General features: G+C 40.6%; 1 protein-coding gene across 10 annotated transcripts in view; it reads left to right on the top strand.

The window, feature by feature from the left end:
- NBEA (neurobeachin) overlaps positions 1-20,678 on the top strand; it is an 881,590-nt gene that overhangs the window by 584,546 nt on the left and 276,366 nt on the right. For all 10 annotated transcript variants that reach the window (XM_050937106.1, XM_050937099.1, XM_050937102.1 and 7 more), the window contains one exon: positions 19,804-19,947. In XM_050937106.1, the coding sequence (XP_050793063.1) occupies positions 19,804-19,947 (144 nt within the window). The remainder of the gene's footprint in view (positions 1-19,803; positions 19,948-20,678) is intronic.

Genomic DNA, 20,678 nt, shown 5'->3' with positions numbered 1-20,678 from the left:
ATCTAGGATCAGGAGGGCACATAATAATGGCTTAAAAATTCCTTAGTTCCCCACTCCTCTTGGGCTGTGAGTTTTACAGTTAGCTTCTAAGAGGCACAGCATGGATGCATACACAGTGGTCTCCGTTTACAAGTCCAAATTCCCATTTACATTGCTCCAATAGCATAAAAAAAAAAACCCTTTAGTGGACTGCAACAGTCTCTGGGAAATCTCTCCTACATAATGAGATTTCTCAGCTGGCAGAAAGCTAACAGAAGTCTGCACAGAATGCAGAAATGGAGGAACTGCGAATCAGAGCTAATATCTTTATTTTCAACACAGTAAGAAGTGGCTTTTTGTTGTTGTTGCTCCACCCCCCACCCCTCAATATGTCCACTCTGTTACTTCAAAACTAATACCAGTTAAAATTATATTTATGGGATACTAAAACTAGTAGAATTTGAATCCGGTAGGACAAAAATACATAGGAAATACCATCTTGCTGTTTGGAACACATGCTCACATATATGCCCATTAGGCATTGCATAACTACACAAGTGCATGAGTTTCAGGATCTGCGCCTTACTTTATGTACCACTTGTACTATGGTATTACATTTGGTTCACAAAAAGCCAGCAGTGTTGTGTGATAAATCAGATTCTTATGTGTTTCAGCAAAGTGCTTTTCTTCAGATGAGATTATACACTTATGGTATTGAGAAGCACCCGGGGGTTATCAATGTTCTGTACTTACTAAAAGGAATATCTATTTCTAAGGAAACATTCTGAAAAACGCCACTAGCCAATGTGTTTGGAAAGACACACTATTACAGAGCTCTATCAACCAACATGTCATGCATATTTCAAAACACATAATATAATATTTATTTTTAATATGATGCACATTATATCAAGATTTGACTTTTTCTACAGCAGGTCTTCTCTATCCTTATATACCGAGGGATCCCCTTACCCATTATTTATATAGAGCCCTGGACTTCATTTATAATAATCGTTCTTTTCTAGTTAGAGCAGTGTTTCCCAAACTTACAACAGTTGCATACTCCTTTTGAGACATTTGTCTTACCGGCTTACCCCTTCTCCAGAGAAGATCATTTGGGGCGAGTGGTGGTAGCCACATTTTTATAACACACTCTTAATTTGTTTCATTCTGGATTAAATGTTTGTTAGAAATAAATACAAAATTATATTACATACAGTTGAAACAAAACTTTTAATAGAAATAATAGTTACATATAGAAATTGTACTAGAAATAATTAAAATAGAAGCAAATCAACAGCCTGGCAGAACAGTGTGTGTGTGTATGTGTATATATATGTGTGTGTATATATGTATATATATATGTGTGTGTGTATATATATATGTATGTATGTAATATATGGTGAATTCATATGCTGGTTTGGTTAGGTTAGTGAAGAAAGCACTAGTTTTAAAACTTACTATTTTGGTATTGAAAAATTTTCAGTACAAACCAAACTATTCAGTGTGAGGGATGGAACTGCTTTTGACCAGACATTATCACGGGGATATCTGGCTCAGTGTTTGTGATCTTAACATGAAGATGGGGCTCCACGTCAATAAGACAGTTTCGTTTTTTTGTTTTGATGCCAACCAGCACAGAGAATTCAATCTCACACAAATACAAGGCGGGAAAAGGCAGAAGATACTTGACAGCTTTGTCCTATAGAGCTGGATTTCAGAGCTAACCCCCAATCAAAATGACGTCAGTGTATTTTGCTCAAATTTTGTTTTCAGAAAGCTATCTGAAGCGAGCTCCAAGTGCTGTTCTTCTGAAGCAGAGAGGTTATTTGGCAATGTTTGAACCTTGATGATAAAAGGGTTCCTTATCCATTCAAAGGTGCCATCCGGTTCAGGGAAATACTTACGAAGTTCTTTCTGCAAGCTTTGCAAATGCTGCTTCATGGTTTGCAACACATCGCTATCAAGTTTGTTAGTCGAGTTTATTACTAAGTCATGAAGTGATGGAAAGGAATCCAGTTCACAACTGCTATTGATGTTTATGCCAAAGTTTCAATTTTGTGACCATGGTGCTCGCTTTGTCTTGAACATGGAATATGGATATGAATTTCCCTTGCAAGGATAGATTGAGGTTGTTTAAATGAGCAAAGATATCTGCAATATATGCTAGTTTGCATAGCTATTTCCAGTTGTGTATATGGTCTCGCAGGTTAAAAGTGTCATCTAAAAAAACCTTGCAGTTCTTCTCGCAGCTCAAACAGGCGATTCAGAACTTTTCCACACGAAAGCCAACACATTTTGGTCTGAAATAGGAGTTGTGTGTAATCAGTGCCCATCTCATCACAAAGCTGAGAAAACAGCCGGGCGTTCAGAGGGCGGCCTTTCACAGAATTGATTATTTTCACAGCTTCATCCAGTACTTGCTTTAGATCTGCCTGCATGTTCTGGGTGGCGAGTGCTTCCCTGTGAATGCAACAATGAGTCAATTTTGCTTCTGCCACAACAGCTTGAATACATGCAACAAAACCTTTCTTCAAACCAATCATGGCTCTGGTGCCATCCATGCTTATTCCAACACAGTGACTCCAATCCAAGTCTTTGTTTTTGATAAAGTCATCAGTAACTTTAAAAATAGCTTCTTCAGTTGTATGTGTTGGCATGGGTTGGCAGAAAAAAATATTATGGTCTTCATTATTCAGCTTGTATCTGACAGACAACAAAAGATTAGCTAAATTCACAATATAAGTGGATTCATCTGCTTCCAGTGCATAGTAGCGACTCCTTTGCACTCTTGACAATAATTGCTGCTTATGTTTTTGGCCATATCTGTGATTCTACGATGAACAGTGTTACTTGAGAGGGGGACACAATCTATAGCTTTGCTAGCCTTGTCGTCAATCATCACTTGCACTGTTATTTTGGCTGCAGGTTTTACTAATGTCTCACCAATCACTTCAGCAGCTCCAGACTTTTCAGTTAAGTGTGCCACTATATGAAGCTTCCAAAGCTTTCATATTTTCACCTCCTGTGACATCACAAATTGTTTTCTGGGACTTTTGGAGATCTTTGCGCCTATTTTTGAAGAATTCTACAGGTTTTCCCTCGTATTCTTTGCTATCAAAATGGCATCTTAGGTCAGATGGTTTCATGCTTTCATTTGTGAGAGTCTCATAACAAATCACACATAGTGGAACAGGCTCCACCTCATCGCCAGTCCACGAAAATTCCAGTTTAAGATATTCTTCAACACATTTGCGGGCTTTTTTCGTATTCTTTGTAGCTGGTACATTCAATAAACTTACAGATGGTTCACACGGTTCACTAATTTTGTCATCATAATTGTCTGATGTAGTCACATCACTGTATTTTTCAGCATAATTATCACTAATATTCGTATTTCCTTCATAATTTTCTTTTGTACGTTTCAAACTTCCCGTTTTTAGCCAGCGGTCTATTGTAAATGGGTTTAACAAAAGCAAAAAGAGAGAAATTTTGTATATTAATACACACCAAGTATGTACTTGCTATGATCTTTAGATTACTACGAGTAGTTATTCACTTTTATCTTTTATCCGTCAGTTTGACTTCTGCACATGCCACAAAGGCAAGTGTATTGCCCGAGCCATGGTAACATGCACACGTGGTTTGCGTAGGCTCTGCTGTGCTATTAGATGTTATTGGACACATTATCATGTTAGATACAATGTAAACCTGTGTGTGTTTCTACTGTACAAGTGTATACCATTCTTATATATTAAATTTTAGTGAATTGTTTTCGGCTGCTAAAAAAAAAAAAAAAACTATGATAAAGTAAAATAAAAAATTCTGCTGTGTACCCCTTCAAACCCTTTCACGTACCACCAGGGGTATGCGTACCATACTTTGGGAAACACAGAGCTAGAGAACTGTGTTGAAGAGTTTTTTCATTGATTTTCCTTTTGCCACCCAAGAAAGCACTCAATCTCTCTCTTCAAACAGCTGAGTGTGCTGTCTCAACAGCATCTTACTTCCAGCCAGCCTGAAAAGTGGTCTTGCCAACTCCTGTGAATATCAGGACTGGCTCTAGGCACCAGCAAAGCAAGCACGTGCTTGGGGCGGCACATTTCCAGGCACAGCATTCGGGTTGTCGGTTGGGCTGGGTTGCATGTCGCACAGCAGCAGGGCAGGCAGGGCCAGCAGACCAGCCAGCAGCCAGAGCACGGCCAGCGAGAGCAGTGCGGGGGTGCACAGGCCGCAGGCCAGGTAGCGCTCGAAGCTAAGGCAGCCCAGGCATAAGACGGAGACGAACATGTTGAGCAGCACCAGGTAGCTGCTGAGCTTGCACAGCGCTGAGCTGAAGGGCCAGTGGAAGCGCATTGCTATGTAGACAGCGCACAGTAGCAGTCACCACGAAGGCCAGCTCAGCCAGTGCCAGGTTGCCGATGTAGGTATCGGCAGAGCAGCGCTTGGCCCATGGTGAAGATCACCAGCCCATTGCACGACAGCCCCAGCCCGAAGACCAGCATGTACAGCACGGGCAGTAGTGAGAAGGACACCTCCCAGTCCGCTAGACACTCACACTGCCCGCTCTCGTTCATCTCCCTGTAGTAATAGTAGAGCTTGCTGCCCAGTGGATTCACAGCCGCGTCCTCCATGGCCCCGCGCTGCGCCCCATTGCCACTGCCTGCCGTCTATAAAGGGGGCTCCCACCACCGCCCCCCATGGCACGTCCGGAGACCCACCCCCACCTGCTGCTCTGCCAGCCCAGCCCGCCGGGGGCCAGGCTGTCCTGGGCCAGGGTCCTGCCCTCCACCCCAGGCACACCCTGGTCCAGAATCCCAGCCCCTGATGCAGGCACATCACTTCTCCCCACCCATCCAGAGTACTCCCATCCCCTGCCTCCCAGCTCAGAGCGAAGCTTGAAGAAAGACAGGGAACAAGGGGGGCTCCTGTTTGCTTGGGATGGGGGGCGAGTGGAATCACTCCAGACCCCACACGGGGGGAGCCAAAACAAAACAAATAAGATTAAAAAAAATTGCAAACATGTAAAAGATCAAAGAAAAGGGAGGGTGGCCAAAAATTTATTTTCTTGGGGCAGCAAAAAACCTAGAGCCAGCCCTCGTGAATATAATGGGAGTAATGGGATTTTTCAGGCCGTTTCACAATAACATGAAAAGTTTTAATCTTTCTTGTGATTTCTGGAAAGCAAAACTAGAAAACCAGAGAGAGAGACTCTCAAACAATGCTCTATAGTTTAGGAGATGGCATCATAAATCAAACTCCTAATCCCAATTCTGACTGCTACTAATATTTCTGTGCTATTCACATTTTTGTGGTTAACAATCTTTGTGAGCCCAGGAGTCAAACCTTGTAAGGTAACTACCATTCACCAATTTCATAGGTGACTGTGAAACCAAGACACTGCAAAAGGTCACTTCAGGCAGAGCTGGGAATAGAACCCAGGGCTATAATACAACTGAGCCAGATCGTGTAAGCTTGCCACACATCATTTCAAAGAACATGTCAAATTAGATGATTTTATAATTCACACTAACACTGTGTGACCCATTAGCAGCTAGACCACATAGAGAGGTTTATGGCTCTGTTGCTGTTTCCGTGCTAAAAGATCTGGATTAAAATCCTGGTCCCAATGAGGTCAATAGTAAAATACCTATTGAGTGCAGTGAAGTAAGATTTCAGCTCTGGTTCTTTAGTTCAAGTGCTAGAAGCTCATGCCTTTACAGAGATCCTGGGTTCAGTCCCAGCCAGGGACACTGTTATATTTGTCCATCCTCTCTAACTACTAGAAAACTGCTTTCAGAGCCAGGAATAGAAACCAAGAATCCTGATGTCCAGCATTCTTCTGTCATCTCACAAAAGCACTGGATCTGTGTGTGCATCCCTGTGCATGCTGGCCCATGCAGAGGATAAGAACAGGCTTTCTCCCAGAAGCTACTGCTGTAGCAGAAGTGGAAATGACCTGTACTGTGGATTCAGAAGGTTGTGGAGTCAAACCTCGATGACCTATGTGAGAATGAAAATAAAATTTGCATCTATGTATAAAAGTTAGTGCAAGGACCCTGAAATTATTGTTGGAATGATTTTATATTGCAAAACATAGTATTTAAAAGTGAATCTGGATGTTGAGCTGTTGGCTTTACTATTCTAATTTTATTATTTGCCTTTGATTAATGGACGCTGTCCCTTTAAGAATGTGTAGCTGACCAAAAGAGGTTTTGCGTACACCCAAAGAGCAGAGACCCTGCTTGTGTAAGTTCCCAAAAGGTCAGAATTCACTTGGATAAACTTATCTTTCCAGAAAGCAAACCTCATTTTTGAAGGTGCAACATTTGCAGTTATTGGATGCCACTAGGCACTGCTGGTAAACTAGAGCACCTTTCACCTGTAGATCACGAATTTGAATCCTACCCACAGTAGAGATTAAAAGTTGTTCCCATCTCATGGATATTTGCTAGTATCTATATGAGATGAGTTTGGTGAGTTCCAGTTCCTACTCTCACATCATAAAGTCACTACCATTTTTTGCAGTGGATTATAAATTCTTTGAGTCAGAGACTGTACTCTATGCTGCACAATGGGGCCCTGAGCTTGATGGGATCTCATAGAGACATCTCCTGTAGTAAGGGTAAAAATTGCCGTACTATACATTTGTGAGAGCTGTCAAAACTGTAATTGTCACACATGCACTGGAGACATGCAAAAACTGTGGAAGACCATGGAAAAATAGTTGAATCTTTTTTTATCATTTTGGAGCAATTTCATTTTTGGTGGGGGGGCACTCAAGATTTTTGAACTTTGGGGATCAGCAGTACTGGAAAAGTGGGAGATTCCAGGACTGAAACCAAAACATGTTTCTCACATGGCTCTGCATAGCTAGGGTGGCCAACTTTCTAATTTGTGAAAATTGGACACTGAGCTCCAGAACCTCCCCAACCCTGTTCCATCTCTTCCCCCAAGGCCCTTCCACCCATTCCTCTTACCACCCTACAAACACACTGTCATTTGCTGCCCTCATAGGGGTGATTTGGGCACTGCAGAGGAGGGAGAGCCACACTTCAGGGGTGGGGGTGATGGCCAGGATGGGACAAGGAGAGCCGTGCTCAGGGGGTGGAGGGTTGAGTGGGGCAGGACGAGGGAGGGAGAGCATGCACACTGGGGATGGAGAGGTGAGTGGGGCAGGCGTGGGTGTTGCCACTACCCAGGGCCGTCCTTAGGATTTATGGGGCCCTAGGCAGTATTATTAAACTGGTGCCCCTATGCCGGATGGCAGCCCAAGCTCACAGCCTGGTGGGGGAGGGGGAGGAGGGACTTGACAGCAAAGGATAATGAGATGCCCAGCCTGCCTCATGGTGGCAGAGAGTCACAGTTCCCCGCAGAGACTTCCATGCACTCTCCCTCATGCAGTTAAATTAAAAGCACTAAAATTTGGGAATAAAAAATGTCAGTCACAGGTTTTTTGATATGCCCTGAAGTTTGTCAGAGATTTATTTGCAAAAACTTCATAGTAAGGATGAGTCAGCTGTCCTGCTGAATACAACATTACATATAATGGAATACATGATGCAGCTCTTCTCTGTTTTACATTTTCTTCATCAGTATTTCTAAGTTGAATTTATATTTTAAATGTACTCAAATCTTAAGCCAGCATTCCAGATTACTACGTATTTAACTCACTGAAACAAAGACATTCTTTTAAATTAATCAGAGAGATTTAGTGTGTTCATAACAATGTTCATTGCTTTTAGAAAAAGGGAACAGTAATTTACTTTGTGTGATCTCCATAACAAGAGACATGGTTATGAAATTTCACCAATTTAAAAAAAAAATGTTTCCAAAGATTTTAGGTATAACAAGGATTTTGTCTTACTAAGGTACTGATTTTGCTAGAGGGTTCTTTTAAAACTAGTTTGTTGGATAGTCAGAAGTAAAGAAAGGGAACTCTTTGTCCAGCTATCTGGAAGGGAAGGACTGTTGTCCCTTTAAGGGCTCTCTTCAGTGGGGAGTGGGGGAGAGGTGGTGAAGGGATGGACAGAAAGGACAGGAAGACTTGGAAGCACTTTTTTTTTTTTAACTATAGTAATTAAAATGTGTATTTTAGATAAGGGAGATCTTTTGAAGGATTTATTAAAAAAACTGTGTGTGAAGATCCACCCATTTAAGGCTAAAGATGATTGTGCATCTAAAACTCTATGCAAGCAATTTTTAGAAATGTGATTTTATAATCTTCACCAGCTCACTAATGAAATATTTTTAAAGCAAATTTTAAACTAAGGTCCTGTAGACTGACATGTTCTGTGTAAATATTACATTAATGCACAACTGTTTTTGTCAGTAAAGTCAGAAACTGACAGTATAAAAATTTATTTGGGCATAAGCTTTCATGGACATCTGATGAAATGGGTTCTAGTCCACAAAAGCTTATGCCCAAATAATTTGTTAGTCTTTTTTGAGGTGACACAAGGACTCGTCCTTGTTTTTGCTGATACAGACTAACAGGACTACCACTCTGAAACCTGTTCGTATATACCTTGGGGTTGGCAAATGCCTGTTAAATGGCTTTATTACCCTTTGAATGTCTCTTTAACAGTTTCAATGTTGTGCTAATAGGTCTGGCAGGCTGGAGGTTTTTTCACTTTTAACTACTAGATTCCCTCCCAAGGCTACCCCTCTGATACTTGACACCTCCCAAGGAAGACTCACCAGGCTAGAGCAGCCATCTGTGGGAGCCTGCAGGAAGGGTCAAAACAGGGATAGGAAAACAAGAGGGTGGACACTAAGACCCAATGGTGCCCCAAATTTTCAGGTGCCCTACGCAGCTGCCTATGTTGCCTATGCCTAAGGACGGCCCTGCAGCCAGGATCCCTGCCGCCAACCCCCCCTCAGCCCACTACCAGCCTGGGATTTTGCTCACCCAGGCTGGCAGGAGGAAGAGTGGGGCTGGCGGCTGAGCTCCTGACTGGCAAGGGGCCGGCAGCCGGAACCCCAGAGAAGCAGTAGGCTGAGTGCTGCTGGCACCCCAGACTGGCAGCAGACTGAGCCATTCAACCCCCCACCGGCCCCACTCAGCCCGCCACCAGCCCACTCAGCCTGCTGCCGGCTGAGTGAGTGGAACCCCAGGCTGACAGCAGGTTGAGTGGTTCAGCTGGCCTGCTCAGCCCACTGCCAGCCTGGGGTTCCTTGGGGGTCCCCAGGCCAGCAGTAGGTGCTGAGTGGGGCCGATGGCTGGTATCCCAGCTGGCAATAGGGCAGCAGCCAGAACCCCAGAGCAGTGATGGGCTGAGCCGCTCAGCCTGCTGCTGCATACCATCAAAAATCAGCTCACCTGCCACCTTTGACACGTGTGCCGTAGGTTGCTGACCCCTGCTTTATACACTAGTAAGGAGATGAGCATATTACAGTTGTTGGAGGGCTCTTATCAGGAGTAACAGGCTATAGGAAAGTCAGTCAACATTTTTTGTTTCTCTGATAAAAACTGACCCACTCCCTGCCTCAAACCAAACCTGTCACTAATTGTCAACAACTTAATTTTCTGTTTTTGGCTAAGATATTGATTTTTTAAAAAAAAAATATTGAAATTGGATTCAGGATTGTTAGCAAGAATTTTTGGCAAACAAAGTTGTTAAATGACAATCTAAATGGCAACACAGTACTGCTTTCATGCTTGGCTCACCCCCCAGCCTGCTGGTCCAACAGCTTCCGTAGAGGAGGAGATAGGTGGAAAACTGCAGGACCCCAAAATCCACCTCTTAGGGTGCAGAGTGGCAACAGCAGCAGCAAACCCTCAGGTCCAATCACACGCCAGTGGGCACCACCCCCAGCCCAACAGACCATGGTGAAGTTAGCACAGCATCTGATCTCAGGGACGGGGCACCCATGGAGCCACAGCAGCTTGTCCTGCCCTGTGCAGCTCCCCCCGGATGAGATGGATCGCTGGCAGCTGCCAGCCCGGGGGAGAGGCGCTCCCCAGCTAGGGTGGCCAGATCCAGATGTCCTGATTTTATAGGGCCAGTCCTGATATTTGGGGCTTTGTCTTATATAGGCACCAATTACCCCCACCTAGAGTGACCAGACAGAAAGTGCATAAAATCAGGACAGGGATGGGTGAGGGTGGGGGGTAAAAGGAGCCTATATAAGAAAAAGACCCCAAAATTGGGACTGTCCCTATAAAATAGGGATCTCTGCTCACCCTACCCCAATCCCCTATCCTGATTTTTCACACATCTGGCTAACCCCAGCCAAGCCCTGTGTGACATTCCAATCCTGGCTGCCTGCTGAGGAAGTGAGTGACTTTCACTTTCATTCCTCAGCAGGCAGCCAGCCTCCCCTTCCCCCCAGCACGTCACTCAACCCAGCCCTGACGGAGGGGAGGGAGGAGGGAGAGAGGGGTGCCACAGAGCCTGCCTTACCTCACCTCAGCCGGGGGGAAAGAGTCACACTCACAACCCCTACCCCCTCCCCTTCCCAGAGACCCCAGCAGCCAATCCCATTCCTCAGACTGTGCTGCATTCGGCTCTCTCTAGGTCCCAGCAGCCCTGCTTTTACACTGTCTGGGCTGCCTGCAGAGTGGTGCCCCCAGGGAGAGTGAGGCCCTACGCGGCTGCCTATTCTGCCTATGCCTAAGGACGGCCCTGCCACTACCTCTCTCCTCCAGAGCCATTCCTGTGTGCTCTTCTAGGCTCCAGCAGTAGCTATTGTGCTTACTGCTCCCCTCTCAGTGGTGGAGGCTGGTTACTGCAGGTAACCGGACTTTCAGTGACCCCTTACGACTCTGGTGACTTTGACCCTGGTGTCCCTGTATTCTGAAGACAGATAAAAATACAGAATGCACACATTTTCTGTAGAACATGTGCTGGTGTGCTTATTTTAAATATTCCAAACTCAAAACTAAAGCCTATCAAGGCAAAATCCAAGCTTAATTGTAGAAGGATTTCACGTCTACCATTTATCTTTAATCTTAAAAAACCCATTTTATCCAATTCTCTTTCAAAAGCATGGAATGCATTTTTCAATACTCACTTTAAGAGGATTATTATATTTACCTCTCATACTTACGTTTAAATTCAATCACATTTTCTCTTAACTTTGTAATTGTATTTTATTTGAAATATTTTGCTATTTATGAATACCCTCTTTGGTGGTCTTTCTGAAGAAATCTTTGCTTACATATGAATATTTTGAATTAGGAATAAATGAAATTCCTTTTTTGCTGTCAAAACCAAATTGTGAAAATGCATTGCATGGCTTTGAAAATCAGTATACTCTATTAGCAGACCTGTCAATATAAAAAGTGCATTTCATATCCACCTCTTGCTCTAATAACCTTTTCTATGTTACTTGCAGGCAGTTCACATAATCAGAGTATATTGTCAGCTTACTGGAGTTGGGGAAGCATGAAATGAAAATCGTGTTAATATTGATCCAGTTCTCTTACTTGCAAGTGTCCTTGATGTCCTTTCCACTGAGCAATAACTGTTGGTGTTATATAGTTATTTTCCTCATAGTTATTACTGTAGTTTTTGTAAAACGGTTGCAAGCACAATTAGGAATATTGTTTCTATTGCTTAAAATTAATTTTCTTACGTGTAATATTTAATAATTTAAGACATAGAATTCTAAGTGATCCTTAAAATAGCAGAAACATTTAATGCTATCTGTAATTTACTAGACTACAGTGTACACAAAGTGGTTTAATTTTAAGACAAAAACAAAACTGATTAGGGGTTTGGAACAGCTCCAATATAAGGAGAGATTAATAAGATTGGGACTTTTCAGCTTAGAAAAGAGACAACTAAGGTGGGATATGATAGAGATCTATAGAATCATGACTGGTGTGGAGAAAGTAAATAAGGAAGTGTTATTTACTCCTCCTCATAAAACAAAAGCTAGGGGTCACCAAATGAAATGAATAGGCAGCAGAGGTTTAAAACAAACAAAAGGAAGTATTTTTTCACACAACGCACTGTCAACCTGTGGAACTCATTGCCAGAGGATGTTGTGAAGCCCAAGACTATAATAGGGTTCAAAAAAGAACTAGATAACTCCATGGAGGTCCATCAATGGCTATTAGCAAGGATGGGCAAGGATGGTATCCCCAGCCTTTGTTTGCTAGAAAGCTGGGAACGAGCAACAGGGGATGGATCACTTGATGATTACCTATTCTGTTCATCCCTTTTGGAGCCCCTGGCATTGGCCACTATCTGAAGATAGGATACTGGGCTAGATGGACCTATGGTCTGACCCAGTATGGCCGTTCTTATGTTATGTAAGACATTATATTAGTTTGTAACTGACATGAGTTACGTACAAGATGGGCTTATTCTTCAGCCATGTGAGGAAGTTCCAGTGACAAATTACATTCTATACCCAATCCAAATATTGGATGATCTTGAAAGAAATCCAGGAAGTAGAATAAGGGGCTCAGCTCTGCTTTCTTATATTTGTGGAGCTGGAAAGCTTGTCTTCTCACCAACAGAAGTTGAACCAATAAAATAGATCACCTCAACCACCTTCTCTCTCTAATATCTTGGGAACATCATAGCTATAACAACACTGCATACAAATGTTTTGACTTTCCTTATGATAATTTTTACAATAAGTAATAAGCTTTTACATTTGAGTGCACAAGTCACTGATTTTGACCTCGGGCAAGTTGTTTAACCTCTGTGGCTCTGATTCCCAAGAGTAACAATTACCATGGTGATATGTGCTTACTAATGTAAAAGGTTTTGGGTTTGACAGAAGAAAAAGTGGTATATAAGAATAAAGTATTGATTTACAAACTATACAGTGACAAAGAGTATAGTATGTTACTGTTAAGAGGACAAGATCAAAACATAAGCTATTAGCGATAAAAAAGCAGGACAAACTTTTTTATTGAAGCTTTCTGGTTTTGTCTGTAATAGTATCCTAAAACCAGTTGTTTTTTTAACAATTTGATATTTTTTAAATTTATCTTTTTGTTGAGTGCAGTATCCTTTATAAGTATATAATAATATTTCATGTCCAGATAGGTTTTTCTCCCTCATTTCTTCTGAGATTTTTAATCATTAAAATGTAATATAATTTAAGTTCCTGTGGCAATACTTAACTTCAGCTTATTAAGATACAAGCTTCCCTTAAGAATAGTCACCATTATGGTCTTCCCAGGAACTAGTTCTATGTCAGTCAATGCTACACAGTTTCAGAAACATATTATAATACAGAGGTCAGCAACTCTGGCACTCGGCTCACCGGGGTCAGGACCCAGGTGGGCCGGGCCAGTTTGTTTACCTGACACGTCAGCAGGTTTGGCAGACCACGGCTCCCACTGGCCGTGGTTCGCTGCCCCAGGCCAACGGGAGCAGCGGGAAGCGGCATGGGTGAGGGATGTGCTGGCCGCGGCTTCCTGCCACCCCCATTGGCCTGGGACGGCAAACCGCGCCAGTGGGAGCCGTGGTCCGCTGAACCTGCTGACGTGGCAAGTAAACAAACTGGCCGGGCCCCTAGCGAGCCGCATGCCAGAGGTTGCTGACCCGTTTATAATAATATAATAACTCTAATGGGCAAATCCTAGCCTTCTCTGCAGGTATGGAGGGCCCTACTGTAGCACAAGTGATAATCTGCTGAGGAAAAAGAGGAAGGCAGGTTTTGTGCACATGTACAGGAGTGCACATCACACCCTTTACATGCAGTCAATCCAGCTCCCTGGGGCTCCAGGCATATAAATGCACAACAGGGATTAATATATATGGGAGATAGGGAGCAAGGAGATTCGCCAGACCTACTGGTCTTGGCGAAGGGGAGCAAATGGGCTATTAAGCAGCTATGCTCCACAGCCTGGACCCCACAATGATCCCCAATGCCTAGCTAATCTCTTGAAGATGGTTACTGGAGGCAGGTTTCTCAACTATGTGATATATAAATCAGAAAAAAAAAATCACTTCTGCACTGACACTCTGAAGCTTTTCCTGTAGTATGTTCATGTATCTTGCAGAGCATGACTTAAAGTAAAAACCGTAGGTAACATTTTAATTGTCTGTTTTTGAAATAATCTTACATTTTACCTACCCAAGTCTTTCAAACTTATTTGTTATATGTTACTCATGTTATCGTTTCATGGTTCATGTCATCACATATGACACAATCTCTTGAGAGGAACTAATTCCTTAGTTCCCTTGTTTAATTGGAAATTAAAAACCATCTTAGAGACTAAAAATGCAACAACAAAAAGCAACGTTTTACAAAGCAATACATGTCAGTGCACTTTGAGGAGGAAAACCACCCTTTTTTTAGAAAGTTTCCCAGGGGAGCTGAAGTTCGCAAAAACTTTTCTTTACCTTCTATAAAAGAGAATTTTTAATTAAATGCAGCATTTTGCTGTAAAATGGACAGACTACTTCTGTCAAAATGCTCTTTAGAAGCCACATAAAGCTGTAAAAGACAATATATGAAAAAACTTTCTTAAATAAAATAAGAGCACCATCCCATGAAGCTGATTTCCAGATGTTTGGAAACATTAGAATTTCCTGTCAGTACATTTAGGTAACATTAAAATGGGGTTAACTTTCCATTCTGCCAACCCTTTTCAAAGATGAAAGCGAGTTCTCTGCATAAATTGTCTTATCTGTAATTCACTGAAGTAAACTGTGGAATCAACTTTGTAAGAAGCAGTAGTTTCCTTTTGCTAGTACCATACCTACTTCTTTTAAAATTAATATTTTCCCTTAACATTTAAAATAAAATAAAGTATGTTTAAAAATACTGTGTTTTAATAGATATTAAATATTGGGTGATGTATATGGTTCCGAATTTTTTCTTTTACCTTTATCCTGAACATTATAGTACTCCTTGTAATGAACCACAAATTATGTTCACGGTGCATGTTTAAATCTTAATCAAGAATAGGGTTGCCAATTGTGGTTGGATGTATTCCGGGAGGTTTCATCACATGACATAATCTTTAATTAAAGATTAATCTTTAATTCCTGGAGACTCCAGGGCAATCCTGGAGGATTGGCAACCCTATTCCAGAAAGACATTATTTGTAGAGTTGGAACTCAGCAAGTTAACTTCATATGTAATATCTGCTGTGACCAGAAGAATCCAACTTGGAATTTACTAGTTTTATTGAAAATAGAGAGGAAAAATACAGATGTTACAACAATAAAAATCTCTGCAACCAAACAAAATAGATTATTTACTAAAGGAAGAAAGATATGAATTTTTACATTTCATTGTTTACAGGGAATGTTTATAGAGGCTGTATCTATTTTGAGACATTCATGTCTTCCTAAAATTGTTTAGATGTTTATTTTGAGGGGATTCCCAAATTGTTGTTCCCTATTTTTTATTAAAAAAAAAAACTCAACCTTTTACAGATGACGTTTATAGTTTTGCAGCTTTTCAGAAATATTAAAGTATGTATATTTTCGTGGGAGTGAGTACATATTCTTGATGTTTTTTTAAATGAGCTCTCTGCTTGTTTTTACATATAGTGTAACTACTATAGGAAGCCACCTTTTGTTGTTTTAACAATGTGAATTTTATGCACTTACGAACAATGCCCAAGATAGTAATTGGAATGACAGAAATGGATTTTGGGTTAAATAATAGCTGTCTGAAAAACTAATTTTGTAAATGAATTTTCATTTTTCTTTGAGGGACATGATTCTTAAGACATCCACTTTACGCAAACATGAAACTGCAGTAACCTTATGTAAGGATTTAAATATAAGAATTTAGGCCAAAATTTTAAAGCTTGGGTGCCTAGAGATAGGTACCCAGGCTTCAATTCAGTAAAGCACTTAAGTGCATGCTTAACTTGAAGTACTTAAGTATTTCCATCTTTATTCAACAGAATAGGAATGGGATTACTCAAGTGCTTCAAGTTAAACATAAATTTAAGTGCTCTGCTGAATCCAGAATCCTGTGGCTGGAATTTTCAAGGAAGCTTAAGGGCTTGTCTACGTGGTAAGTTGTTGCACAGCCAGCCAGCATATGAAACTACAGCACAACAACTTGCAGTGCAATAATATCCATTGTTGCACTCCAAAACTTTTACTGCTCTATAACAGTGTCTGCGCTGGTGCGCTGCACATTCACACTCTGGTTTGTCATGCAATAAAATGTAGACCTGGCCTAAGAGAGTACATGATCCAACTCTCACTAAACTTCAGTGAGAGTTGAGTACCTCACTTCCTTTGGCGTTATTGAAAATGGCAATGTAAACTGATATTTAGCCCCTTAATTAGCCCTCTGATTACCCAAGGTTTTGAGCACCCATAGCTTTGGTTGACTTCAATTCTGGGCACCCACATTTTAAAAATTTTGCCATACTTTAAACAATTTGTTTTATTAATTTTTTTCTATCTTTTTCCAATGGAACCTCATTAAAAAGTAACTTTAATGTAAAGCCTCTGGATGCTAGCTACCTAATTATTCAGAGTATCTTTAGAACACACATTCCGTGTCTCCTGAGAACTGTCTTATAATGAGAGAATACTATAATTAGTTTCTTTACAGAGGAGTTTTGTTGAGACTTGAAAAAAGTTATGATAAAAATATTTAGAATTCTTACTAAAATGCTGAGATATAATATGTAAGGATATTAATTTATTCCTCACTCTTTTTATATTATTGCAAATAGTGTGAAACATAGTTTCATGCCAAGTAATTTTTTATTCAGTTTGTTACCTGTTTTTAAAGACAAGCTGTTTTCCTTCTTACTCCTATTTTGAGAGGTTCTCTTATTTTTAAGGCCTTTTGAAGTCATCCCAGGAATATAAAAATAGAACATCTGTGACAGATCTATTTTAAACATATTTCACATTTCAGGATCCAAGGAGATCTGGTGGTCTGTGGTATTCGCTTGTTAATTTCTTGATGAATGAGTAGAAAGGCCAAGAAGTGCTCTCAAGACGGCAAGTCTTCTGAAGATAGATGATCTCAAATAAATTCTATTCCCAATCAGTTTTTGATTTGTTAGGTGTTAAACCATTTCTTTGTAAGGACAGTGTTTACAAGCCTTGTAATGAGACAGCCCTCTGAGACCTTACCTCTTCTTGCTGTAATTTTGATAAATGGAACTCTAATTCATAAAGGATATAGTGATTGAAGGGCAACTTTGGGTCTCATACACTTTCATTTAGATAAATGTTTGGTATAGTACAGCAAAACTAAGGTGCACTCAACAAAGTGATAAATTTAAAGAACAGACAACCCAAAGCAGCTTCTATCAAACCAAAACAGCACAGTTTGCTGTATTTCTTGTAGATAAATGTATGTTTAATATTGTAAAACAAAATTGATTTTAGAAAGATTTATCTAAATTGCTGAGATCCAAATTTGCCAAACTAACTTAGTGCCTTCTACTACATTACATTTCTTATGTTGATATATTGTAGTATTTCTGTAACAGGATAACTACCGGCAGTGTGACAGGCAAGTTGAAATAGGCTAGATTTCAGTCTCCGCTTTTGAGGTTTGCCTTCAAGTTCTCATGGTACCAGCAGTACACTTTTGTTGGTTTATGAAACGATAATTTCACACACACACATAATTTTGGTGAACTGGAGTTAATCTGCATTTATACCCAACTGTTACATTTGGAGAATTTCAGTTCTTATGAAAGTGAGAAGCTTTTATAACATAGACTAGAGCCAGGAAGAGTGCGAGGGAACAATCTATGCACACTTCCTCCTGCCATGCTGTCAGTTCATCTCAGGCAGGGTCTACAGCACTGTCACTACTCCAATACTAAGATGTTTCAAAGCAGAGACTTCTTGTGGCAAGTAATTCTGAATTATGTGTCTTATGATAGGGTCAAACATACACAAAGTTCTAATTTAGCTGTTAACACTCAGCACTTGTGACCTAAACTAGATAGGCTACTGTATTACATTACTCCCTCTTTCCAAACTCTATCTCAAGTCATTTATTGTGGACTTTTATTTTTAAAATTGTAGTACTTGGCTAGATATTTGAAGACTTTCACCTTTTGATCATTGGTTCAAATTTAAACCAGATCTGCAGTAACAGCAAGGTGTTGCCATTTGGTGAGTGTTAAGTGGCATATGCAAAATGAGTTGATGGTCTTGCTCTGGTTGCTCAGGCAACATCATAAAAACTATCACTGCAGTTGATGCTAATTGAAACCCTTTTGTACAATCTCAACCGAAATGGCAGCAATTGAAAGAACATGGAAATTACAGATACTGCTGTCTAATCTAGGGTGAGACGATATGCTTCTGATGCCTGGGCTGTATCTGTTCTGTGGGTGAACAGTGGACTTCAGTCTTCAAGGTTTTCATCCCATCACCTTACATCTATTTTAAGTAATTATAGGGTGAAATCTTGATCCCACTAAAGTCAATGAGAATTCTGCCATGGGTGTAAAGATCCAGCCAAATAGGAAACACATGTCTAAATTATACTATACCTAGGGAAGATTAGACTTGATTCTTAGTTCTCACTACCAAATTAGGAAATTATAAATTGTAGATTGATATACAGTACATTAATATTAATCACTCTGTTTTGGGTGCCGTAATCCTTAGATAGAAAACCCCAAAGAAGAGGTTCCATTTTCAGAGCTAAACACTAAAAAGAAGCTAGTAACTACCGTGTATCCTTAAATAACAGTCAGTTCATTACTAAGATTAATATCTAGGAGTCCAAGGTTGAGACGTATAAAGATAAGTGAGGATGTATATGATATATAACCTTTTTATTAATTTTTCTGTGAAAAAGTGAAGATAGTAACAGAGAGCATACTGGCATTGAGAACTGCTATGAGTCTGTTATCTCTGGAGGGGGAAAAAGACTTATGATTTGTCTCAAATTGTGAAAGAATTGTTTTGCTGACCTCACAATGTTATGTAAAGGGTACCAGAGTATAGCATGCTTTGTCTGGACTAGCCCTCTCCAGTTCTTTCAAGTAAATTTTATTAATATCTCTATACTTGTTTTGAGAAAAGTTAATCACCTTTATAATTTTATCATTTAAACCAAGTTGGTGCACACTTGAGCACTATATAAAATTACTATGTGCCTCTCTAAAGTGCAAGATGCTCTGAAAAGCTGCCAATTAAGTAGACAGGAGGAGAAGGATGTAGACAGGGGAGAAGGGATAAAACACACAATGTGTAATTGGCATGTATTGTCTTGGTACCGAGATTTTTGCAGGGCTTTTTTGTTTTGTTTTTTAATTTAAGAAAATCATCCCCTTTCACCTTTCCTTTTTTGTCTCTCTCTCTCTCCTGAACACCTGAAATGGTCACAGCTCATTATTACCCCATGCTGAATTTATCCTCTTTGTCTCTCACTCCTCCATCCTGTCCCTCCTTTGCTTATGACTTAGTGAAATAATTACAGACAAATCAGGAAAAACCCTTAAAGTTCCAAATGCCTAACAGCATCTCTTTACTCAGAGGGGAACTGGTCGGGACTGTATCTGGGAGGTTACTGGAAGGCAGGACTCCAGAAGTGCAAGAATGGCTCCTGCTACATGCACCCCCACTCGGGGAAGCTGAAGGAGAAATATAAAAGACAAACAAAATTATGCATTATTGAAAAGAAGGAAAGAATATTTAAAAAGCAAAACCTGTTTCAAAGTCACAGGCTATTCAAAAGACAGACTGAGGATGCACATTCCATAATCCTTGCTAAAAGTTTCATACAATTTATCTCTTTCAAATGTTCTACCTTTTTAAATAAGTACTTTTAAAAAACTATATTATTTTCTTTTTAATGTACAGGACTTATGGTAGTATTACATTTGGTGTATTGGTGTTTTATACAAAAAATAAACATTTAACTAAGTTCACAATATTTTTAACTTGTATTTAGGCACTGAAGAAGATGTAGTAAAGTCAAAGAAAACTTTCCGAAGTCAGGCTGTGGTAAATCAGAATGCAGAAACCGAGCTCATGCTGGAAGGGGATGATGATGCTGTCAGTCTGCTCCAAGAGAAAGAGATTGACAACCTTGCAGGTAATTTTTTTTTATCATTAACATGGTATCAGTAAATAGATGATGTAAAAATCTTAACTTTTAACCTCTGTAACCAGTGCCCTGTGTTGACAGTTATTTAATGGACTTCTGATAGTGCCCACAGTTACAATGGGACCAGATTACTGATATTCTGCGTCCAACAGATGTTCTATTACTGTGAGTTGAGGTAATTGATAAAGTTATAAGTCCTTCTACAATGGTCTTCTGCCAGCCCAGTGGGGATTAAGCAAAGCCCTGGGTACTGTTCCTACTGCACCTTGTTGAACTGCTAAAAGACCAGAGTGGAAGACCAGAACAGTTGAAACAAGGAGGAAAAATACTCTCAGAACTTGTTTTTTTTGTTTTTGTTTAAAGTCAGGAGATTGTTGAGTGTATTTCCATTTCCCTAGTTTTCACAGCCATTTCTCTCACTAGATCGGGGTTCTCAAAGTGGGGGTCACGAGGTTATTACATGGGGGGTCACAAGCTGTCAGCCTCCACCCCAAACCCCACTTTGCCTCTAGCGTTTATAATGGTGTTAAATATATAAAAAAGTGTTTTTAATGTATAATGGGGGGTCGCACTCAGAGGCTTGCTTTGTGAAAGGGGTCACCAGTACAAAAGTCTGAGAACCCCTGCACTAGATCAAGCGAGGTTGTTGAGGGCTCTGTGCTTCTGCACTCTCCCCTGCAGCCACCTCTCAGTGAAACCAGAGGGACTGTAGAGCAGCA

Source organism: Gopherus flavomarginatus, chromosome 1 (genome assembly GCF_025201925.1).
Source record: "Gopherus flavomarginatus isolate rGopFla2 chromosome 1, rGopFla2.mat.asm, whole genome shotgun sequence".
NCBI classification, from domain to species: Eukaryota; Metazoa; Chordata; order Testudines; family Testudinidae; genus Gopherus; species Gopherus flavomarginatus.
The sequence above is the reverse complement of the archived record's forward strand: the minus strand, read 5'-3'. Positions and strand labels throughout refer to the sequence as shown.